Consider the following 25836-nt stretch of genomic DNA (forward strand, 5'->3'; position numbering starts at 1 on the left):
TTATGTTATCTTGGTATATTATTCTATGATTTTGAAACAGTTTATTTTAGAGGAAAAGTGCATCTTTTAAAAGAAATGATGCATAAAATGTTTCAATATTCAAAACATAGAAAAACATTTTAACTGAATTTATGAACAAACCAATATGCTAGCAACTCTACAGATTGACCATCTCCCCTTCATGGGACTTTACAATTATAAGAGAAAGAGGATACACTACTTCACTGAAGACTTTAATTTTAATTTTCTTTTCAGCAATGACTGGTGTCTAAGATCAGCTGAAAGGTTTTTGCTACACAAGGCAATTCATTTCACGTGTTCATTGTAACAGAAAATCACTGTGTTGCAGCAACAAGCAGGACTTGCGCAGGAGTAATATTATAGGTCGTCCAGTTCACCAACAGTGACAGCAGCAGATCTGTGAATCTTGTGTTATGTAAATCACTGTCAGCTCCATATGTGAAGGGTGCTCAGAAAAGCAGCACAGAAAACAGAAGCAGACTCACTTTCCTTGAAACTGAATTACTTCACTTTCCTGGAATACACTTTGACTAACAAGTTACCCTAGTACCATCTCACTCTCCATTTTTCTTCCTCAAAGTGCAAATCGTTAGTGAAAAGCCCCAGGTTGCACCAATTAGTTTGCACAAAATGTTTCGTTGTTTAGCTTCGTTTTAACCCAATTAGACCGAATAGGCTAGAGAGTCTCTAAGATCTACCACCTGCGTGTCTGGGTTTTTCAGAGGGTCTATGTCTATGGCTCCCGCCCACTGCATCCCCATACCGTTTCACATTAAACCCAACTGGAGGGCTGATTGAGCACGGATACAAACATATTAAATCACCCCAGTAGGTGTTAATGTCTCCCAAAACTGCCTGGGGGATTTATCTGCCCCCATATTCCATCACATCCAGAATCAAACATGTTCATTTCCAGGTAGACAAAAAAAAAAGGTCAAAATCAAAATTTCCATCATAATAGACACATGCACAGATAGAAGAGTCTATGGATGTCTGGGTCTTCTTCAAAAATAAAATAACTTCATTCCACTTTGAACTAGGAAAAAATAGCTGAGAGATTTCAACTATAAGTAGATAAAAATTGAGAACAATTCAAGGGAATTCATGTAGGGTTTGGTTCATGCGTGACTGCTGGTCACTGAGGTAAAGCACAGTTAGAGGGAAAACAGGAAGGAAAGGGGATAGGAAAACCGGCAAGCAACAAGGAAAGTGGTGGGGGATGAGACCCACAGAGACAGAGAAAAGACCTCGGGAGAGAGACAGAGGTAGAGATGCAAAGGCAGAAACTGATGCAACGGAGAGAGGAAGGGAGGGAAACAAACAGAAGCAGATAGGTGCAGGACAGTTAGAGAGAGAAGAGTTTAGGGGTTAAGGACTGGAGAAGCAGCAGCGGGTGGGGGGGGGGAGCAAAAGACAGTGAAGAAGGGCAGGAGGCAAAAAGCAGTTTCCACTAGGTTAGGCAGCTTCTTCCTTTTTCCCTGAGAGGCAACAGCAATACATTTTGCTAGTCAGAACTACTCTGATTTGTCTCCTCTTGCCCTCCTTTTTGTTTACTAGTAACTGAAAATTAGGCAAAGATGAAGAGGGGAATTTAAAGAGTGCTTTTAAATTTAATTCCCAATTCTACCAGAAGGAACAGTGTTTGAGTAAGGAGATCTATGGATGATAGGAGCCCCAAATTTATCTCATCATTTCCACCTAGTAACAGAATTTATCAGTATTCTCGACAGATTACCGGAAAGGGCAAAGAATATATGGTTTTGTGATCTTTAAGAAAAAAGTGTAAAAAATAAGTTACAAAATGTGAACAGTTAACATTTTTGTTTTGTAGGAATAGTCAAATAGGGAAGGTCTCTTGAGACCAATTACCTATAAATGGGCGTGGGGGGAGGGAGAGGGAAGGGTGTCCATGGGGAAGAGGCAGATGAACTATTTTAAACTAGGAAAGAAAAAAAAATTTAAAATTAGTTTCCCATGAAATGTGATTGAAAATTACTGGAAATTAATTTGGGCATTTCAAAATCCATCCTAGTTTTAAAATATAATGGCAAACCCTAATGAGTATAGCTTCATTTTTTTTTGCACTTTGCCAAAACAAAACAAAACACCAAAAAATCAAAGAAATGCTATGAGTTTTCTTCTTTCCTATATTAAAAAATTATGATTAATTCTTAATTATATTAAAATTGTCAAAATGAAACATTTCTTTATTGGGGTTTGATTCATCTTAAAATATGATAAACTGTTCCTTCTGAAGGATATCAGAGGAAGCAGAGATGCTACAAAGTAAGATTTAGCAGTCTTTACACTCTGGAAATTCAAGCCACCATTGTGGACTTTTAAAAGAGATAGTTCCTTAAATATAGACATACAAACAAACCCAACATTCCCAACCTTCAAACTGTCAGGTTAGTGATATGCCAGCATATCTACAACCTCTTTTGTACCCACATTTATTACAACACAGTTTGAAATAAGTTCACATTAAAATAAACTATACACGGAAATAATTTGCTATTTATTTTTCAAGTATTTTCCAAGGCTCCATATATATTACATAGCTCGGCATACTGATAATGATGGAGAAAAGCCTGTAATCACAGAAGAGGAGAAACAAGGAGTTGGGGGAAGGTTCACTAAGTATTTAACTTTTTTTACTTAATTAATCAGGGAGAGAAATTACCAGACACTTTAACAACTGGGATTGTAAAAATTTGTTTCAACTGCCATAAATGAATAAGCCAAATAAAGATCATACAAAATATGTATAACTTAAAAAAAACCAAGTCTAACCCAGTGGAACAAGTTAAGTGTTATTTAAAAGCTATTTCATAGTTACTTACTATCTTAAAAGACAACTTCAAAACTGAAAAATTACAAACATCTACGAAGTCAAAAGGAACAAAATAATCTGACAGCAAACACAAGTTAATAAATTTGTCTATGAAAACTCCCTTCTAGTTCACCAACTGATGGATGACCATCAAATACACCTGCAGTCACATTTCAGCCGTAGAGATACAACCAGGGTTTCACTGCAGAAGAGAAGGATTTTGCCAAGTTCGTTCAAAACGTCAATATGCTTTCAAGTAACACCAAAGCTAAGAGATTCCTCTTGATTTCCGAAAGTATCTAGGTAGCCTGGGTGGTTTTCTGCCGGCAGCAGCCTCCTACCTTTGGTTTGCGTGTCTATATCCAAGAGGGGGGATTAATTAACCGGGTTTGAGCTGAAGTAGGCTGCGGTGACGAGCCCAGTGGCGATTGGCCGCCCGCCTGCCTGGCCCTGCCTTTATAATTTCCACTCGAGTGCATCTGGGCTCTTATACAAACCAACAGCAGCTTCTTCTGACATACACACACACATACACACACAGACAGACATCCAACACTTTTACACCATCTGATTAACAGCCTGGCACACACTGTGATTACAGGAAAACATAAATAAATACGAAAACAGTTGATTATTTTGACTACTGGAAGAGCTTTTCTGTGTCTCAGTGCAACTTTTGTTTTTATTGCTGGGAAGGTGATCTCTCCATGCATTTCTCTCACACACGGATTCTTTAAAAGAGGGAGAGGAAGAGAGACAGACAGACACAGAGAAAGAGAGCCAGACGGGGGGAGGTGGTGGGGAAAAGTAATCTTTCCCTTTAAAACCGGCTGGGCTCAAAGATAAAAGGAACTGGAAAACAGCAACTGAGAAACAACAGCTACAACGCTTTGGAAAGATTTTTTTTTTTGGGGGGGTTCCGTTTCAGAGGATAGCAGCCTGTTTCTCCTCTGAAGTTGGCTCCAGCTTTAGCAGCCGCATTGGATCCCACAGCCTATTGTGAGACTCCGGTGTACAATCCGGATCTCTGCCCCAACATGATCGCGGCCCAGGCCAAGTTGGTTTATCATCTGAATAAATACTACAATGAAAAATGCCAAGCCAGGAAAGCTGCCATCGCCAAAACTATCCGAGAAGTCTGCAAAGTAGTTTCGGATGTGTTGAAGGAAGTGGAAGTGCAGGAGCCCCGTTTCATCAGTTCTCTCAATGAAATGGACAATCGTTATGAGGGTCTGGAGGTCATTTCACCAACAGAATTTGAAGTGGTGCTTTATCTTAATCAAATGGGGGTCTTCAACTTTGTGGATGACGGTTCCCTGCCGGGATGTGCCGTGCTCAAGTTAAGCGATGGGCGTAAAAGAAGCATGTCTCTTTGGGTGGAGTTCATAACAGCCTCTGGTTACCTCTCTGCTCGGAAAATCAGGTCCAGATTTCAGACCCTGGTGGCTCAAGCAGTGGATAAATGTAGTTACAGGGATGTGGTAAAGATGGTGGCAGATACCAGCGAAGTGAAACTGAGAATAAGAGATAGATATGTAGTGCAGATTACCCCAGCTTTTAAGTGCACGGGGATCTGGCCAAGAAGTGCTGCCCACTGGCCACTTCCCCACATCCCTTGGCCGGGACCCAACAGAGTAGCAGAGGTCAAAGCTGAAGGGTTCAACCTCTTATCCAAGGAGTGCCACTCTCTAGCAGGCAAACAGAGTTCAGCGGAGAGTGATGCCTGGGTCCTGCAGTTCGCAGAAGCAGAGAACAGACTACAGATGGGAGGCTGCAGAAAGAAATGCCTCTCGATTCTCAAAACCTTACGGGATCGACACCTGGAACTGCCAGGACAGCCCCTGAACAATTACCATATGAAGACTCTGGTTTCTTACGAGTGTGAAAAGCACCCCCGGGAATCGGATTGGGACGAATCTTGCCTGGGCGATCGCCTCAACGGAATTTTACTTCAACTTATATCCTGCCTACAATGCAGGCGATGTCCTCACTACTTCTTACCAAACTTAGATCTCTTTCAGGGCAAACCTCATTCAGCCCTGGAAAATGCTGCCAAACAAACGTGGCGACTGGCTAGAGAGATACTTACTAATCCCAAAAGTTTGGAAAAACTTTAGAGGACAAGTTTAAGAAGGGCCGAAATGATTCCCAAGTCCTGATGAAAATTAAACTTCCTGTTTGAATCACAGTCAAATATTCCACTTGACAATGCAAACAACAGCTTCTTTAAAAAGGAATATACCTCTTATGCATCGTGGGGGGTGGGGGTGGGGGGGTGGGGAGAACGGGAAAAGGGCGGGGGGGAAGGATTCAAATTCGAGAGTACTGAGACTTCTTTTCAAAGCATTTTTCGTCTCCCCAGAAAAACCCACAACACCTGGAAACAACTCGGCTCTAAAACAACACGATAGTGACTATTCTGCCTATAACATCAATGGATTATAACAACCTCTGGTGATTTTAGGTTACCTCTGTCAGTGAGTAAATGATATTTGGATGCGTCATCTGAACAAAAGTCTAATGTACATTTTAATTTGTATCAAATATTGTGATCTCACATTGTCTTTGAAAGTGTGGATGTTGGTGTTTTGTGATTTGGTGAACAGAAGCTAAATTGCCATTTTTGGATACTTCAGGACATTCTCTGCTAATGGAGATACCATTTAAAGGTAGATTTTTCTCATGGTACTTTTGTTAACTGTCTTTGAAATTGTCTGAACTTTAAAGTTTACATTTTTGTTTCAAATATATTGCTTGTTCTATTTCTAACATTCCATAAATATACTTGAAATGTTATTTAAATATATTCAGAAGAAATTTGGATTCTGCTTATATAATAACGCTTGAATATCTGAATTATATATTTGAAAAAATGCACTTGAAATACACTGGATAATTACTTTTGTGAATTAGATTTTAATTTCTGTTGCTGGTTTTTATTTAATTACAAGCTAATAAATGAAGTAAAAGAAAAGTTATGTGTTTCAATTCAAAATTAATTTTTTCCTATTTGAAAATTTGTTGATATGCTTCATTTTGAAAATTAAGCCTACACATACCTCAGAAATGGACAAGTGTAATCAGAGAAAAGAAATATAACTTGAAATATTGGTGAAAGCCACCACAACTTTAACTACTAAAGACTATCAACAATTGTCAATTTCTTAAGTTGTAATTAATTATCAGAATAGCAGTATAACTTTTTACAGGAGTCAAAATATAATTCCACCTAGGAAAGATGTTCTTATTCAGTTAGGTTTTCATTAGGAATATTAAGGAAAAGTCAGCTCATTAGAGCAAAGGCTATTGAATCTGGCTAATTTTTATGAAATTCACCTTAATATTTGAAGCAAAGAATGATACAATAAAGGCAGATGATTAATAGATGAAGTCTAGCCAGTAATAATAAGATAAAGATTATTTCTGACCTACAATGATATTTTTCTTGATAAAGATGCCAGCAGAATCCTAAAATCAGAAATCTAACCAGCCCATACCTAAAGCAATGATAAAATATAATACAAATGATGACAATTACTTAATATTAAAATGTTTTTTAAATGAAAGAGAAAAAAGTTTGAAGAACATCCTGCTTAAATTAAATATTTATAGTCAACAAGTGTTGAAAGGAGCAGACCAACTATATATAGAACCTTTAGTTAAAAGATGTGCTTCATGATTTTTAATATGGCAAATACTGTTTTCCAAAAACCAATTCTGTGATATTTGTTTTATTTTTCTGGTCAGAATATGGACACTAGACAGCCCAGTCCCCATTCTATCTTTGAAAATAGTGGAATAATTATTCCTGAGAAATATTTTAATGAAAGATCTCTGCAAACTGGAGCAAAAGATTCCTTTCCCACCTCCATTCTCAAATACAGAAAATTTTGTTTACAAATGTGCTGTGATATGAATATGAAAAAAAAAACTGGCTGTAGAAAACAAAGTACTTTGGTACAAGCAAATCCTAAAACCAGATCCTCTTCCATAACCCTCTAAAGTAGTACCCGATAAACAAAATACAATAATTTGTTATTTTAAATGTAACCAACTATTTTGTAGTTTCATACACAAATATACACACCTTTCAAAAATAGTTTAAAATCAAACGCAAAAGTCAAGGGTTTTTAAAAAAAGAAAATCCGTTTTTTGAAGCTTTTGGGAAAGCTTAAATCTACTATTTTAAGGAATATTTTAAATTAAAAAATCGATTTAAAAATACAGGTAACCATTGTCTTTAAGGTTTTTCCTTCAGTTTCAACATAAGCTTTCAGTAAATGATCCACATTGCTTCTATTTACACTTTTTTGGAGGGGGTGGGGTATTAAAGGCATTATAATAAAACCGACTCTTAGAGAAAAGCCCATCATGTCTTTTGAGACAGTATGAGATCGCTGTTACCCCTAGGGATTTCAGAGCAATTGGCTTAACTACCAAATCTGCCCAAGTTCATACAAAGGCATTTACTGAAAGACTGTAAAACTGTTCCTGCTGTGGTAATAGAGGATTTAAAATTATGAATATATTTGACTTTCATCATCTCAACGCGAGTTAAAGAAACAGAATTGCAGATATATTGCACCCATTTCCTTTTCAACTAGAAAAGAAGAACACACTCCTTTCCCTCTCACTGGTTATTTTAAAAAATTAAGTCCACCAACACCACTTCCCTCCATCCACGTAAGAACTAAAATCATGCCACAAATCACTAACGGTGTCAATAAGTCATTGAAGTACTTGTACTCACTTTGGGGTCGATCTTCTTAAAGCCAGGTTCGTCTTCCTCTACCTCAAAGTAAATTTCCGTCGTGGTGATGGAGAGTGTCCCCTTGGCCACCACCACAGGGGCTATGAGCTGAGCCGGCGTGCTGAGGACCACGGGGCCTGCAAGACAAGCACAGGGTGTCATCCACTGGACAAGCCGCCGAAGTCTTCACCTTCCCGAAGGAAGGGCTCCAGCACTAACTACAGGTTTGACCAAGAGGCATTTGCAAGAATGTTGCCTTATCTCATTTCAATACTTAAGTTCGAAGAACCCTGCCGGTCTGAAAAAATCGAAACAATTTTTACTCCTTATTCTCTCATCAGTCCCAGAATAAAATATAATTTTGCAAAACACTAAAAGCTGCCCCTCAGCAGCGCTAACCTTTCCCCAGAAAGACTGTATGGTAGGCTAAGGTGCCAGCATTAACCACTTTGGAGGCGCAGGGAGACATCGCGCTCAGATTTTCCAATGAAAGTGCAATCTTTCCGAAGGGCTCAGACGGTCACAGTTACCCCAAAGACACGGGATTATGCAGAACGGTGCCAGGGTCGAGAAAGTCGAGCTTCTCAAGGGACGCCGAGGCGAGGGGGTAGGGAGATAGAGGCTAAAGAGGGAAGCCACAGTATTCGGGTTTCGCATCCTTTTAGCAAGGTCAAATTAATATCAACTGTATAGAAACTCAAAGGAGCAAATACTTATCAAGCCACTTCTCATTTGGAAGAGAGTGAAAACACTAACAGTGATCTTTTCAGGGAGTTTATTAAGGCTGAAAATGGAGAAGAAACTGTAACAAGAACCATCTCCTCAAAAAACCGTCAGTGGCCACTCGTGAGGCTTCAACTTTTCAAAGAGAGGGAGCTGGACTTAGGGGCAAAAGGGCCTCTGAAAGTGTGCGGGGCAACAAGCGGAGGTTTAGCGACGGATTTAATGGACCCGAGCGAAACTCAAGAATTAGGGAATTCGTGTATTGGAAAGACCCCCCTCCCCCCCCCCCATTCTGAATTGGTCATGCACGAGAAAGAGACCCGGAAACGGGAAGTAAGTGAGTCCTCGTTCAGACGCCAGGTAGCTCTTCTACACCGTTCTAAGAACTGGGCCTGCTCCCTTCCGAACAAAGCGTCAACTTAATCCGATAAAATGACCCATACTAGCGATAGTTAGGCTGTAAACCAGGTCCCCTCTTCCCAGCCCCGAGCTCTCCAGGAGCCGGCAGGGGAAAGGAGAAAACGTCCAGATGAGTGGGTTTGGACTGGGAGAGGGGAGCGGGGCGCGTGTCTGGGCCTCGGGTGGCCGCGGCTCCCCACACAGTTTCCGGGAGGAGGGATCAGGCCCTTGCACAGGCTGCCTTTATTCATTCCCTCCTTTTCACAATAAGCACATAGACCAAATTAGCCCCGTATCATAGTATCTAACTGTCACGTTGTTTATGTTTTACTTTGGTTTAACACTCAATTTGCGATCCTACTGCACAGCAAAGTGTCAATTCCTTTGCCGAATTAAAAGAAAGGAGAGTAATTTATTTCGTGTATAAAGGAGTATTTGAAACAAACTGTTTCAGTGACAGCTTTCAGCTTCTGATTGTGACAGTTTGGATACTATTGATGCAAACTCTATTTTCTTTCATTTTATTGTTTTCTATCCCTTAATAAGCCAGCGTAGCCTCTTGACCCTAGTCAGCTGAGGTGGATCACATGTGCCCGGTTGCCGGGTTCATTTTCCCTTTTGCCCTCCATCTTCTTTCCGTTATTTCCACAGTGGGAGCCAAGCAGAATCGAGATCCACCTTGGCCCAGCAATGTTTTTCTTTCCAAAGGGCAAGGCGATCGATCCGAAGCGCCACTTTAAAGGCTCATCAATCTTAATCTAGGTTGCTCAAGTAATTATGCCTGATTCCCTTGTACGATTACAAGTGGATTTGGGTTTCTATTCCCCAGGCCCCTCTTCTTTGTGTTTATTGAAAGATTCGTACAGACAGCAGTTCCCTGATTTGCTGATCCATTTGCCCCTTTAAAGAGAACATCCAAACACCTCCTTTAACTCTTCAGCACCCAGATTCCTTCGCCACAGAATTTCCTTTCTATTCATGTTACTAATGGATCTTGGCAAAGAAAGAAATAAGGATAGAGATTTGGGGGAAAGTGGGGAAAAAAGATTGAGGTGATTTTGTTAGAAAACAATGAGTCCCACTAAATCCTTTTCTAGTCCTTGCTAATTTTCAGAAGACTCCATAAATTGGTTGGTGATTTCTGGTTTTATGCAGAGAACTGTTACTTCATCACTCAGGATAGTTTTAATTTAAAAAAAAAAAAGGAAAAAGTTCCTTCTAGGAACTTAAACGGAAGAATAAATGTTAAATCTTTAAATTGAGAAAAATCAATGAAATTTTAAGATTAAAAAAAATAAATTCCACATTATTGGAAAATCTGTAAAAATCATATTTAACCATACTTTTTGATTTTCTGATTATCACATCTAATTACTAAAGTGTACATTTTCAATAACTCCTAATGAGAACATATTTTTCTACTCCATACTTTGCATTCCAAAAATAGGAAAGAGGTTCCTTCAGCTTTAATTCCAGTTTAGCTCCAGGGGTTTAAGACATTTTCTGAGGGAAGTGGTGACTTTGAAAGGTCTCAGAGTGAGTCCCTCTTTAAGAAAACTACAAAATAAAACATTCGGTTTCAAGAGTGTGTCATTTTTACACTTGTCCTTTGGAAATCTCCAATTACAACTTCCTGTACCATAGCATGTTTAAAGAGCATTGAGTCTTTTTTGTTACAACCTTCAGGGAACAAACCAACGATTGAGGGAAAATGGAGTTAATCCATTACTGCTATGTAGAGAAAATTATGTTTTAATCCCCTTTAGGGGAAACTCTGGGTTTTAAGGATCTGATATTAAACTGTTTACATAAGGCATAATAATAATAACAGCAACAACTATAATAACTGCAGCACTTCCATTGGACCCCCAGCTATCTGCATTACAAAAACTGCCAAACATAAATGCTCATCAAAAACAAAAGAACACAATTTCCAAAAACCAGGCAGAGGATATTCTGGCTGACTATTCTAGAAAGATAATGTGAGTGGCTACAAATGTAACTCTTTACTGTGTTTTGGGGGTTGAACCTAAATATATTCATTGCTATCAGCACTGTTGTAATAAAAAAAAGTGTGAATGATGGTTACCCAGTAGGCCTTAACATAAATAGTACTTAGGTACAGTAATACAAATGGATAATACTAAACCTCCTCCCCATTGTGCTATAAACCAAGGATTACAATCTCCCACCTGAGATGGTAATAAAAGATTTTGTTTCCTCCTGGAATTTGCAACTGAGCAAAAGACAGGTGTCATCATATTGGATGTTCATTAACAAATATTCTGAGAAAAGATCACTCTTTAAAAGTGAAAAGAATAGCAAACAACAACAACACTGCAATTCAATATTTAGTCCCAAGGGTTCTGGAGTCAGTTGAGTTGTTGAACTTCTTTTTGGATATAGTTTGGTAAATATAGGTTTTGCATTTGTTAAGGGAAGTGTTAGTTAAATATATTGAAGAGATAGGATTTTTTTTTTAAATTGATACTTTGGAAAAGTACTTTTAAAATCAGGAGATTAAATTTATTACTGCTTCCTACCCAACAATTTGATATTCACAAGCTCAAAATTAAATCAATAAGGATCATGTGAATTAAAGTTTTAAGAACTATCAATTAATAAAGCATAAAGGATGAAGCAAACACTGTCCTTGGTCTTCTCAATTTTTATCTCAGTTACTGAATTTTAGAAAATGTTAGAAGTAAGAAGGATTTTTTATAAAGAAAGAATTCCTAGGGGCAGCTAGATGGCGAAGTGAATAGAGCACTGGCCCTGGAGTCAGGAGGATCTGAGTTCAAATCTGGCACCAGACACATAACACTTACTGGCTCTGTGACCCTGGGCAAGTCACTTGACCCCAATTACTTCCCGAAGAAAGAAAGGAAGAAAGAAAGAAAGAAAGAAAAGAAAGAAAGAAAGAATTCCTATTAATTTGGCAAATACTTGATAAATAGGAATGAGAAAAAGATAGTTATTGCATAGAGCATTACATATTATGTTTATGACAGTGATAAACTGCTAAATTATATGGATTCCCTGCCCATGAATTTTTCAGTTTTTAAAACTGAGTTTGTTTTTTGCAATATGTCAAAGAATGTAATTTTGGGGGGTACCATTTCACCCCAGCAAAGGGATGAAATTTAAGATCCTGACAGTTGCCAGATGATAAGGTTGTTTCCATACTTAGAAAAAGAATAAAAATCAAGAAAATTTTAGTTTACATAAATCTGTAACATTCTACTTGTTCCTTTTTGAGGTTAATATGTCTAAAATGAGGCAACTAGATATTTCAGTAGATAGAGTACTGAGCCTGGAGCAAGGAAGACCTGTGACCCTGAGCAAGTCATTTAACCTCTATTTGCCTTAATCTAAGGGAGAAGGAAATAGCAAACTACTCTAGTATCTCTGCCAAGAAAAGCTATCGGTCAAATACGGTCTGTGGGATCATGAAGAATTGGATACCACTGAATAACAATATCTAAAATGAACATTTTAAAGGAAACTAAGTATAAGTAACTGAACATCATGTTTTAAAATAATAGTATTATTTCAAAACTCCATTGTGAGGGAGGGGGGAAATGGTAAAGGCAGCCTGGGGAAATGGATAGAGAGTAATGCTTGCAGTCAGGAAAACCTAGGTTCAAATTCTCACTTCTGATATTTACTAAGTTTGTGATCCTGAACTAGTTATTTAATCTCTTTGTACTCTAGGAAGAAGAAATGGTTGCTATCTGCATTGGCTGAAGGATTTCCCACATCAGAATTCTTTAGACAGAGGAAATCATAGTATTTGGATACCTGTATTTTTAAATAAAGTAAAAGGGCTTTAATATCAATTAATTGACTAGTATTTATCAAGCACCTACTCTATGCCAGGCACTGTGCAGAGCCCTAGGTATACAAAGAAAAGCAAGAATAAATAATTAAAAAACCCCAGTTGTTGCTCTCACTCAAAATAGCTTAAAATTAAGTATTGAACCACCTCTAAAGAGTATAGATATATGCTTGTTTGTTTGAGGGAAAGGAAGGGAAAGGGAAATGGTGAAGAAGGTGAAGCCTAAAGCTTTAAAATAAATTGTAGGACTCCAGGTTTATAAATTTATCAGGCCCATGCCTTTGCTTTGATTCTCAAACATCTAAATCTCCTCTCCCCAGGGGAAAAAAAAATACCTTAATAAAACAATCTAGAAAAACTTTCACTTTTAAAGAGTGTTGATGTTTGATAAAAAAATACAAAATTATCTAGGGAAAATATAGTTGACTTATTCTTAAGCATTCAAGCATTCAAGAAATGATGAGGAAGTCATGTCTATATATTTAAATTTCAGGTCTCTAAAAAAGACTTTGTCAAAGAATCCACTGACCCCAGAAATATCCTATTCGTGTACCTGGGTGACTTTTTGGACAGATTCTATATCTGAGTTTTGGACTGACATCTATGGTCCCTTACAGCTTTAATTCTACTATTCTACCTTCCAAAGCAAGTCAAGTGTTTAAAAAGGTACCTTATCTTTTCAGGACTCAGTGCACCTCTCAAAGCACCTAACTTATCTAGAAGGAATAACAAGTTGAGGGGAACACAGTAGTTCTTTTTCTTTTGAGCAATTACTATAATTTGATATTCATTCTACCACATCAGAAAATTATAATAATGTTCCCTATTTTAGATTAAAATTATACTCCTTTTGATGTATTAATTTACCTTAGTGTTTCTCTTGAAAAATAGGAAAGCTAACTTTTATGATGGAGCATACTATAACAAAGCCTGGTAGGCTCCAACTATAATCCTCTGTTTTTCTCTTATGTGGAGAAATCTGTAGTGCATGCTCTATTTCCAAACTCAGGTGAGGTGAGGGATCTCTAAAAATCTCTTTGATCATATATTTAGTAAACTGTTAAGTGAGCTGGATATTACTAGCATGAGTACTAATAAATTCAGAAACACTCAAGCATTTGTTAAGTGAGTGCCTATTGTGTTCTAGGTACTTTGCTAGCATGAGGGATACTAAACCAAAAGTGAATCAGTCCCTGTCCTTATGGAATCTGCATACAAAGAGAACAGACAACATCTACCAAAATGAGTTCCATATAAGCCATGCAAATTCAAACAAGGTAGTTTTGGTTAGGAGGGCACCAGAAGCTAGAAGGATAAGAAAAGACTTTGTGTAGAAGAGGACACTTGAGCTTAGTTTTAAAAGACAGCAGGATTTCCAAGACGTGTAGGTGAGGAAGGAGTTCATTCCAGTCACTGGGGACAACCAATGCATAGACAGAGAGAAAGGAAAGGGAGTAAAAAAACATCATATACTTGTATGGCCACAAAGGAGTAACATGTAACAAGACTGAAAAGATAGGTATGCACCATGCTTTAAATAACAGAAAGAAGGATTTATATTTGATCTGAGAACAGAGCTTTTAAACCTTTTTTGCGTGTGATGGACCTTTTTGGCAGTCTAGTGAAATCTATGGAACCCTTCTCAGAATCAGATTTTTAATTTTATAAAATAAAAAGGAAACCAGTTATATTGAAATACAGTTATCAAATTATAATTTTTTAAAAAATTACAAACCACAGGTTAAGAACTCCTTTTCCTAGAAGTAATAGGAAGGCACCAGAGTTTAACATGGTCAGATCAAAGCTTTAGGGAAATCATGTTGGCAGTAATGGATTGGTGTGGGGAAGGTTTTGAGGTAGAGCCTAAATAGGAAGCTATTACAATAATTTATAAGAGAAGTGATGAGTTCAGTGGTGGCCATGTCAGTAAAGTGAAGGGCCCATTTATGAATAGCTTTGTGAAAAGAGAAGAGATACAATTTGACAGCTGATTAGATATGTGGGGTAAGTGAAGGTGAGGGCAGGGAGAATAAAGACATTGAAGTTTTGACCTGGGTGATTTGGGAGATGGTGATATACTTAAGTAATAAAAGTAACAACTCTCTTATAGCACTAAAGTAGCACTTAATAAAGTTTTTAAAAACCTTAAAATTTGACTATTATCTCATTAAGCTACTAAAAGGTATTATCAAATAAGATACTATTTTTATGTTTGTTTTTTTGCAGGGCAATGAGGGTTAAGTGACTTGCCCGGGGTCACACAGCTAGTAAGTGTCAAGTGTCTGAGGCTGGATTTGAACTCAGGTACTCCTGAATCCAGGGCTGGTGCTTTATCCACTGCGCTACCTAGCTGCCCTAAAATACTATTTTTAAAGCACTCACACAGTACCTGGAACAGTAGGTGTTTAATAAATGCTTGTTCCCTTCTCCTATTGGTTAATACTTATGCACTAATATGTAGAATATAGTAATAATAAATTATACATGTTGTTTTATTTATACAGTCTGTGTTTAAAAGACCATTTAAAATATTGTATTATGGAGGAGCCTCCTTCAGAGCTGCCCTGAGAATGAGGCCAATTCCAGAATGTCCAAGAGAAGATGTTTCCATGGGACATCTGTGACTCAAGATGAAGAGTGCTGATTAAGTGAACATTGGAAATAGGTTACCAGGTTACAATGAGACTTGATGTTATTTAATAATGATGATCATTATTGTATTACTTTCCCCCCCACAGTGTTCATGTTTACTAAATTTTCTTGGTTACTTTGGTGATATGCAAATTCCCCCTCATTTCCACACCCCTTGGCGTGACAGAGTTCTGGCCAGGTTGAGTGAATGAATCATCTGGAACTTAAGGCCTTGCTTGGTAAACTCTACAGGGAGATACACCTGAGTTGGCCTGAGGCCTTACCCCTCACTTTACTTTACTTTTATTTAGTAGACCATGGGGAACTTTGCTTTTTGACCTTTGATATACTATTTGCCCATCCTCCTATTATTGCTAAACCCTTTACCCCAGTTTATACCTCACTGGTAGAGAATGAAGCATCACTCCCTTCTTATATTCCCTCATTCCCATAGCCCTACCTCACCATGTAAGACTGCTTCTAGTGACTATTGAAGCTTATGTCTATGCCTGTAGATTACTCCAACCTCCAGTGTCTCAGGCTACATCAGACTTTCTCAAGGTAACTGGCAGACCTACAAGCCTTTTGAAGCTCTAGGTCCAAAGGGAGAAATTATAACTGTTAGACCAAAGTGACTCCATTTTTGGACTAGCCCTCTATTTTATAAGTTTCGCCTCTCAATACCAATGTGTCTGTCCTGTAAATGTTTTCTGTAAAACCCCAACTCCTGAGACAACAGGACATGCCCATATCTAATCATTGATTGACTGTTCCCCTCTTGTACCATATAAAAATCACATAAAAGTCAAAGAACCATGAGCCTCTGGGAGCTTGGCCAGACTGAGAGCCTTGGATCTAATCTGTTTTTGCAAATGCATGGCTTGCTAAATAAATTATTGTCTGCTTATAAAAAATAAAACTCCCAAAACACAAAAAAGAAAAAAAAACTTGATTACACTTTGTTAATTTATTTAGTGAAATGGTTTAAACTCTTATTAATAAAGAAATATTTGAAAAAGTTTTAAAATTAGAATAGATAGAAAAGACCCCCCCCAAAAGGCCTGAAAAACTGACAATTTTTATATAATGGTTCAGTTTATAAGTTCTTTGACTAGATTAAAAACAACAACAACAACTATCTTCTATTTATTTTCTAGTGATAGAACATGAAAAAGTACAAATTTATGTAATTTTCAAACAAGATGTGCCCATGAGAAGAGGATAAACATAATAGTGTCACTTTCCATTTTCCTTGACTGCTTAAGTAACATCCTGATGAGTTTATTACATTAAAGCCAAAATATTTTGAAAGGGTACAAAAATGGTCAATTGGTGGTTATTAAAATCCTAAGCCTTTTTTTAAAAACCAAAACCAGAATTTAGCATTATCAAGAAAGTTGATTTGGTTAGATTTTTCTTTTTTCTCTTCTTCCTGAGCTAGGTACCAACTTGACTGCCTGACAGCTAGGAACAGATTGGCAAAGTCTATGAGGGTAGTTCTTTGTTTAGTGACTCTGGTTATGCAAATACTGTACAATCCTTGCCCTTTCTGCTACAGTGTTTAGCTGAAGTACTTCTAAGCTCCTTCGTTGGCTTGACAGGTAACTCAGAGTACATGGAAGTAGAAGCACTCAATCAAATATTTTCAGGGCACAGTTTTTGTTGCTATTGAACAGATCAGATGCCAAATAATAATAATAATGGTAGCAAGCTTCTTACGAAAACGTTTTGAGTCACTTTCTTCTGATATAGTTACAGTCTTTCAAAATACTAAGAGACTACTGTGGGCAACAGCAATGAATTAATGCAAACTTCAATGACCTTTTTCTTCCTTCTAATATCTAATTTAGCAGGATGACAGAATAAATGAAAAACATCATTTAATTGATTACTATATGAAAGCTCTACTAAGTGCTGAGGGATACAAATAGGAAAAGTAATAACTAGAAATAAAAATACATTTTTCAAAGGATTATAGATTTAGAGGTAGAAGGTACCTCAGAGGCTATCAAGTCCAAATCTTGAACTTTACAGTTGAGGAAACTGATTCCCTGGGTAGTGAAGACTTGCTCACAATCACATAGGCCCTAATCATTAGTGATAGACTTTGACCTCCAGGTACTCTAATGCCAGAACCAGAAAGTGGTCTAATTTAATTTATATAGTGTTTTATCTTTTACAAAGCACTTTGAATAAATTATCGGATTGGACCTTGAAAACAATGGTGTGAGATAAAACAAGAATTATAATCCTTATTTTACAGATTAAGAAACAAACTCAGAGTAAAGATCCTAAGTCACAGAGACAGAAATGGAAGCCAGGTCAACTGATTTCAAATGAAGTGCTCTTTGTACTAATAATAGAGCTGCCCCTACCAATTTACTACCAAGACATTTAGGAAGCAGGGGTAATAAAAAGTACTATTTCTCATTGTTGTTTAATTTTAATCCACATAGGTCTGATTAAAATAATTTGATGAAGTACTAGTCCAGATGTAGAGGGATGTTTTCAGTGGGAGCATATAGGCATTGGAAGTCAGCAACTGTTACAAATCAGGGTTTGATTTATTGTTTTGTTGATTGTCTAGACTTTAAGAAGTGGTAAAGAATTAATAATGTAGATTAAGTTTAAAAGTGTGTCCTGTACTTTCAGAGCTGGTTGTTAAACACTGATCAACACACTATAGTAAGTGTGTTAGAAACCTAGTTGAAAATCATATTACAAGTCTGTAGTACCCCCAAATTTCCAGGGTGGTATTAAATTTGTTTCTGTTTGAAAGCATTTTTGAATGTAAGTCTATTTCACAATAAAGAAAAGAAGTCATTAAAGGAAAAAAAAAGCCCCAAATGTGAGATGATTTATAAGACTAAGTATTATTTTGAAAAACTTATGAGATCTGAGATTGGTGAAATATCAAAAGATGGATTCCATTTTAAAAAACCAATTGAATAAAGTTATATAATGGTATCATGCTTTTATGCTATTTAGGCAATTATATTCTTTTAACATAATTTAAAATTCTGTACTTTGTAGTATGGCAAAACAAAGGTAAATACTCAGAGTATTTTAAAGTCATGAATGTTTTTGTATTTTGCAAAACTGGATTCAGCAAGGGTTTTTTTTTGGTTTGTTTGTTTGTTTTTTTGGTTAAACAGAATCTGAGTTGACTTTTACATAGTTTTCCAGGGTTTGCATAGACTTCCATTATAGAATTGAAGAGCAAGGGCAAGGAGGTTAGAGTTTAAGGGCAAAATGTTTATTATTTTGTCTGGTCCTATATAAAACTTTAAAAACCTAAAGCTGGAAATTTAAAGATACCATTTGTTAGAAGTAGCAATGGGTGAATGTGGATTTTCAACTTTAGAAGTTTGTGGCTTCTAAGTTTCAAACTGAACTTGAATCCTTTGGGAATAGTATTTATGACTGGCAAAACAACTTCCTGATTCAAAGAGGGAAAAAAAAAGGCTTATAAAAAGGCTCATAAGGCTTGTTGGACATCAAATAGCTTTTACAAAACAACATTTTGATGAGTTAAGTGTGAGTGAGTAAGGAACATATGGATTAAATTTCCCTTGAATACACATGGGTTTAAAAATTAAGGGGAAAGAAGTAGACAAAAATGCATTTGGGGTTTCAGTGAACCTAAAATGTTTAAAAGACACTCTGATACATAATCTTAAACTCTTGCAATTCTAGTAAGAAATCAGTAACTTAAAATATATGAAAAAATATGATGAAACTTCTTTATGATGTAATGTTGTAGAATAGATATGTTTCAGAAGATATAATCTGACCCAAAATATAGTTGAATCTATATGATAACTAGATATTAATTAACATTTTGGGTACTGTTTTGATCCCAACCTATTTCTCTTTTATTATTCAAATTCTCTCTGAAAAAATTTAGCTTTTACAAATGTGTCCTTGCATACAAACTCATGTTCAAGAATCTTCAACTATTTTGTCTTTTTCCCCTTCCCCAGGATTTTGTCCAACTTTTTTCCTGAGTTCAGTTCTATATAAGAAAAGTGAAGTAGAGGAGCAATTTACCTACTCTATTTGGTTAGGAGAGACCTAACTATTCACTGTAATAAATACTTAGTTATTCCAGTTGCTAAAGGTAGAATTATCATGGTCTTTAAGTCCTTTGAGGCATAAGTCAACCATATGGAAATAAAAGACACTCAAATATTCCTAGAAAGAATGAATGAAAGAATGTAATCAAAGATAAGGAAATAGAAAGGGACTCTGTTAGGAAGAATCTAGGTTTCATACCTACTCACTCCCTTGATCTAGTAGGTAAAATGTAAACACAATCTTTGAATAACTAAAAAAATGACAAAATTGAATTAAGTCTCTAAGAGCAGTGACCTTTAGGCATTTGATTGAAATGAAGGTAAACATCATTTTGGATAACTTCACATTGACTCTATCTTGTTTCTTTGAATATACACCTACTATATTAACTGTTTCTCTCTTTTTCTCCTAAATTCAGGGAACACATTTTCTCTGAGCTCAAAGGCACTTGCCCACAAAACCTATCTTTTTTTGGGCCCCAAACTTTTAGGAATATTCCTTTTTTATTTATTTTTTTTTGGGGGGGGCAGGGCAATTAGGGTTAAGTGACTTGTCCAGGGTCACACAGCTAGTAAGTGTCAAGTGTCTGAGGCTGGATTTGAACTCAGGTACTCCTGAATCCAGGGCTGGTGCTTTATCCACTGTGCCACCTAGCTGCTCCTGCCTATTCCTTTTAAAATCCTCTTGTGTTTTTTCCAAGTCTTTATTACACTTAAAATAACACCATGAACCTGTAGCTTTATAGCTTTAGCTTTGCAGCAGATAATATAAGACCATGCTATTATTTTAGAGTAATTTTATGACATTTTGTGTATTATATAAATACATTATTTATAGTAATTTACATTATTTAGAGTGATTTACAGGTTTTTCTTTTGCTACTTCTACTAGATGGGTGGGTTTCTTTCTTTCCTTTCTTCCTTCTTAATGGGTTAAATAATTTTTTGAATAATTTTTGAATAATTCATTTTTATTTTCACTTCCAAATTCTTTCCCTTTCATATATCCCTCTCCCCTTGAGAAAGCATAAATAAAACACATTAGAAACATGTACAGTTAAGCAAACTAAATTCCTGTATTAGCCATATACAAAAAAATAATAGCTTCAATCTTCATTCTTGAGTCCATTAGCTCTCTATCTGGAGATAGGTAGTGTGTTTCATCATGAGATGGTAGGTATGTTTATTTTTTCAAAAATGTTATTACCAACAACAGTAACATACTGTCCTTGAAAACAAAACCCCAGGAGACAAAAGGATGAATAATTTATTGTGGCATCTTGAGTAAATTATTAGAATAGCATGGAATGGAATAAGGTTCTTGACTTTTAGAACATGTTTCATAGTCAGAATAAAGCTGAGAATTGGGCAATTATATGGATAATTCAATCGATATTAACAGCTAACCTGGATAATATAAGCCAAAAGAACAATATTTTCTTTCAACAATGGGGGTTTTCTTTGCCTAAATTTACTGGATAATTATCTCAATTATCCAGTTTTTCTTTTATGTAAATTAATTAATAATTTTTTTCAGAGCCTATTTAATAAAGGTGCTATGCTCGGTACCTTAGGAACAAAAATATGTATAAGGCATGATGCCTGCCATCAAAGAACTTATAATTCAGTGTGGGAAATAATATAGGTATAGAAACAATGAAACTAGAAGGTAATAATTGTCACAACAGAGGTACAACCAAGATTGTATGTAAATTCAGGGGAGGGATAGATCACTTTTTTCAGGAATAACCATGGTAAACTTCATGGAGGAAATAGCATTTGAGATGGATCTTGAAATATGGGGAGAATTTCAAAAGGAAGAGAGGAGAGGAGTGAATAGAAAGAATGGCATACCCTGCTCCAGTATATGATTAAAGAACAGGTTTTGAGTTTTTCACAGAATTAAAGAGTCTGAGAGTCCTCAAGACAGAGTCCTCAAAAGCCAACTTATTCAAACCATGCATAAAAGCAATTCCCACCCTAATATACTGGAACAGGTCATCTAGCCTCAACAACAACAACAACAACAACAACAAGCATTTATTAAGTGCCTACTATTTGCTAGGCACTGTGCTAAGTAACGGGGATATAAAGAAAAGCAAAAAAGAAAAGTCAAAAACAGCTCCTGTTCTCAAACTCAGTCCAATGGTGGAGACAACATGTAAACAACTATTTAAAAAACCCCAAGATACATATGAAATAAATTGGAGGTAATCTCAGATGGAAGAAACTAAAGAGAATTAGGAAAGGCTTCTTATAGAAAATAGGACTTTAGCTGAGACTTAAAGGAAGCCAGAAGGTGAGGATGTGGAGGAAAAGACTTCTAAGCATGGGGGATAGTAATTGAAAATGCCTGGAGCTGGAAGATGGGAGTGTCATATTCAAAGAAAAGGAAGAAGCCCAGTGTCACTGAAGTACAGAATAAATGGAAGGTGAATAAAGTATAAGTAGACCAGAAAGGTAGGAAGGGGTTAGGTGATGGGCTTTAAAAGCCAAAAAGAGGATTTATATTTGATCCTTTAGGTAATAGGAAGCCATCAGATGGGAAGGGGAAGGCCAATATGGTCAGACCAGTATTTTAGGAAGATCAATTTGGACGTTCAAGGGAAGATTTGAAGGTTGTGGGGAGAAACATGAAGCAGGGAGACCAAGTAGGCTATTGTAATAACCGCCGCATCAGGTGATGAGGGCCTGCACTGGGAGGTAGCAGTGTCAGAGGAGAGAAGGGGCTGTATGCCTGATATTTTGTGAAGGTAGAAAGAGGACATGGGAACTGAATTGGTATGGGGGGTGGTGGTGAGAGAGTGTTGAGTTTAGGATTATACCTACATTGGGAACTAGAGTAATTGGAAAATATGGTGATACCTTGGACAGGAATGGGGAAGTTTGGAAGAGGGGAGGGTTTGGGGTGAAAGATGAGTTCACTCTGATGAGATTAAGGTCTTTGAGCTAATTCTGTGTTCTAAATTTTTCTTCCTCCCTCCTTCCCCAACCCTCCCTATGAAATCAAGCAATTCAATATGTCATACTTGTGCAGTAATGCAGAATAGCTTCACCTTCCTTGAAAGTGTTTTGCTTTTTACTGCTCTCTCCCCCAATGTGCCCTTTCCTCCCCCAATCTCCCTCCCCACCTTAAGGCAAAAATATATTACTATACCTACTTGACTATGTATGTTAGTCCTTCTTTGAGCCAATTCTGATGATATTAAGGTTCGCCCACTCCCCAACTCCTTCCCCCTCTTCCCCTCCCCACCATAAGCTTTTTTCTTGTTTCCTTCATGTGAACTACCTCTTCCCAAATCATTTCTTCCCTTTCCCCTCCCCCAGTCTATTCCTCCTACACCTCAACCCTATTTTAAAGATGTCATCATGGGTTAGTTAGGTGGTACATTGGACAAAGTACCAGCCCTGGACCCAGGAGGCCCCAAGCCCAAATCCAGCCCCAGACATAAGACACCCCACCCTGTCTGCCCCACAAAGAACAAAGCATAAATGCTTTACAGATATCATCCCTTCATATTCAGTTCAGACCTGTGTCTGTCTTCTGTGAATTCCTTACTGAGATAGTTCTTATGAGTTTGAAGTATTATCTTCCCATGTAGGAATGTAAACAGTTTGATCTTTTAATATCCCTCATGAAGTCTTTTTCCTGTTTACCTTTTTATGCTTCTCCAGGGTCTTATATTTGAAAGTCAAATTTTCTATTCAGTTCAGGTCTTTTCATCACAAATGCCTGAAAAACCTCTTTTTCATTGAAATCCCATTTTTCCTCTGAAAGATTGTGCTGGGTACGTGATTTTTGGCTCTGAGTGGGCTCATGGAGGGAATAACATTCATACCCATTTGGGAGGAGTAATCTATTTAACCCTACAGGAAAGTAGGAAGGGAAGATGATAAGGAAGGAAGGGTGAAAAAAGGGAGTGCAGAGTGGGGGAGGGGGAAGTCAGTAGCAAAACACTTTTGAGGAGGAATAGGGCAAAATAAGATAGACAACAGAGTAAATATCATTGGAAGGGAATGGGATGGAGGGAAATAGTTATGATGATTGATTACAATGGCAAAACGTATGGTACCTATTTTGCTAGGCTATTATGAAGAAAATTCTCTGTCAAGTTTAAGGTACTATATACAGGTTATGATGAACAGGATACTATCAGAAAAACCTGGAAAGATCTACATGAACTAAAGCAGAGTGAAATGTAATGTATACAAAATACCAGCAATAGTGTAACAGGATCTGCTGGGAAGCATGTGGTTATTTTCAGCAAGACAATGACCCAATATAACCCTGAAGGACTTACGAAAATTGCAACCCATCTACAGAGAAAGAACTGATAATATCTGAAAACAGATGGAAACACATTTTAAAAATTAAATTAAAATTTTTTTCTTCCTCTTTGACAATTCCTTAATCTGAAGTTTTGGGTTTTTTGACTGTTTTCTCTCACAACCTAGCTAATGTGGGAATATTTTCCATGACTACTCATGTATAAATTATTTTGAATTGTTTGAATTCTTGTGGGTGGGGGGTGGAATGGGAGGGAAGAAGAGAAGCTGGAACACAAAGTTTTAAAAAATTGATGTTAAAATTTGTTTTTACCTATATTTTGGAAAATAAAATTCTATTTAAAAGGGAAAAAAAAAAGAAAGATGAGTTCAGTTTTGGATATGAAGATTTTAAGATTGCTATGACACATTCAGTTTGAAATGTCCAGTAGAAAGAGATACAAGACCAGAGGTCAGGACAGAGGTTAGGTATGAAAATCCTTTGTATAGATATGGTAATTGAATCCATGGGAGCTGATGTGATTATCAAGAAAAATAGCATTGAGGAAGAAAACAAGAGGGTCCAGATAGAGACTTGGAAGACAACCATGATAGCTTAGGAACTTGGATGAAGATCTAGCAAAAGAGACTGAGAAGGAGTAGTCAGGCAGGTAGGAGGAGAACCAGGAGAAAAAATATTATGAAAACTTAGAAGACAGAATCAAGGAGATAAGGGTAGTTGACAGTGTCAAAAATTGTAGAGAGGTAAAGAAGCATGAGTAGTAAGGAAAGGTCATTAGATTAGGTAAAAAAGGGATCATTAGTACTTTTAGAGAATAATTTTGGCTGAATGATAAGGCTGGAAACTAAAGAATTGAGAAAGAGTGAGGAAAGTATATGAAGGTACCTATTGTAGACATCCTCAAGGAGTTTAGGCACTAAAGGGAGGAGAGGTAGGATGATAGGCAGCAGGAATGGATGGGGCATAAAAAATTGGGGGGTAAGACATGGGCATATTTTTATGTATTAGGGAAGCAGCTAGTAGAAAGGGAGAGATTGAAGTTTCATGAGACAGTAGGGATAATGGAGGGGGAAATCTACTGCAGAAGACAGGATAGAATGGGATAACTAGTGCATGTAGAGGGTTAGCCTTGGCAAGGAGAAGGGATACCTCTTCATATGAGAAAGGGATGGAGAAGGCAATTGAGTGATATGAGATGAGGAGGTGGGTAGAAGAGGAAGTTCTTAGCAAATAGATTTTCCCCCCAGTCAAACAAGTCAAGGTCATCAGCTAGAAGGTGGGGGAAGAGAAGCCATGGGAGGTTAGAGGAGAGAAGAAAAGGTTTTGCTTAAAAGACTCTGCTTGGGGGGCAGCTAGGTGGTGCAGTGGATAGAGCACCGGCCCTGGATTCAGGAGGACCTGAGTTCAAATCCAGCCTGAGACACTTGACACTTAATAGCTGTGTGACCCTGGGCAAGTCACTTAACCCCAGTTGCCTCACCAAAAAAAAAAAAAAAGAAAGAAAAAAAAAAAAAGACTATGCTTGAGAGTTCCAGGGGCAGAGTCAAGATGGTGGAGAGAAACCAGGAAGCTGCCTGAGCTTTCTGTGTTTCCCTCACAAACAACATTAAATCAAGCCTCTAAACAGATTCTGGAACTACAGAACCTACAAAAAGACAAAGAGACAAATCCTCCTACTTGAGATAATTTAGAAGACTTCAGGAAAGGTCCCTCTCACCTGGGCAAAAGGGGTGGGTGGCTCAGCTGACTCACAGACTCACCCATAGCTCAAAACAGCTGCAGCTCAACACTGCTGAGAGTGGGGCAGCTGAGAGCAGTAAGAAGCTTGCAACAGTGACCCTTGTGGTCCAAGATCTGACTTCATCTTTATAAGTTTCAAAATAGGCTACAATATGAGTAAGAAACAAAAAAGAACCTTTATCATTGACAACTTCTACGGTGAAAGGGAAGACCAAAAGTCAAACTCAGATGAGTTTGTCAAAATGTCTAGAAGTGAAGACTCAAGTGGAAAGATGAACTTGTCTCAAGACAAAAAAGCCTTCATTGAAGAGCTCAAAAAGGCTTTTAAAAACCAAATGAGTGGGGCAGCTAGGTGGCACAGTGGATAAAGCACCGGCCCTGGATTGAGGAATACCTGAGTTCAAATTCGGCCTCAGACACTTGACACTTACTAGCTGTGTGACACTGGGCAAGTCATTTAATCCCCATTGCCCTGCAAACAAAACAAAACAAAACAAAAAACAAATGAGAGAGAAGAAAAATGGAAAAAAATGAGAG

General features: G+C 37.3%; 2 protein-coding genes across 8 annotated transcripts in view; one reads left to right on the forward strand and one right to left on the reverse strand.

Annotated features, from left to right (window-relative positions):
* NBEA (neurobeachin) overlaps positions 1-25836 on the reverse strand; it is a 764716-nt gene that overhangs the window by 227036 nt on the left and 511844 nt on the right. For 6 of the 7 annotated variants that reach the window (XM_043991721.1, XM_043991715.1, XM_043991718.1 and 3 more), the window contains one exon: positions 7605-7741. In XM_043991721.1, the coding sequence (XP_043847656.1) occupies positions 7605-7741 (137 nt within the window). Of the gene's footprint in view, positions 1-3195; positions 3310-7604; positions 7742-25836 lie in introns of those variants that run through there. The other variant, XM_043991720.1, reaches the window with a different exon arrangement.
* MAB21L1 (mab-21 like 1) lies at positions 3340-5110 on the forward strand. The gene has a single exon (XM_043991722.1). It carries the CDS (start codon positions 3892-3894, stop codon positions 4969-4971), a length of 1080 nt encoding a protein of 359 aa, XP_043847657.1. The 5' UTR covers positions 3340-3891; the 3' UTR covers positions 4972-5110.

The sequence above is a fragment of the Dromiciops gliroides genome, chromosome 3 (assembly GCF_019393635.1).
Source record: "Dromiciops gliroides isolate mDroGli1 chromosome 3, mDroGli1.pri, whole genome shotgun sequence".
NCBI classification, from domain to species: Eukaryota; Metazoa; Chordata; class Mammalia; order Microbiotheria; family Microbiotheriidae; genus Dromiciops; species Dromiciops gliroides.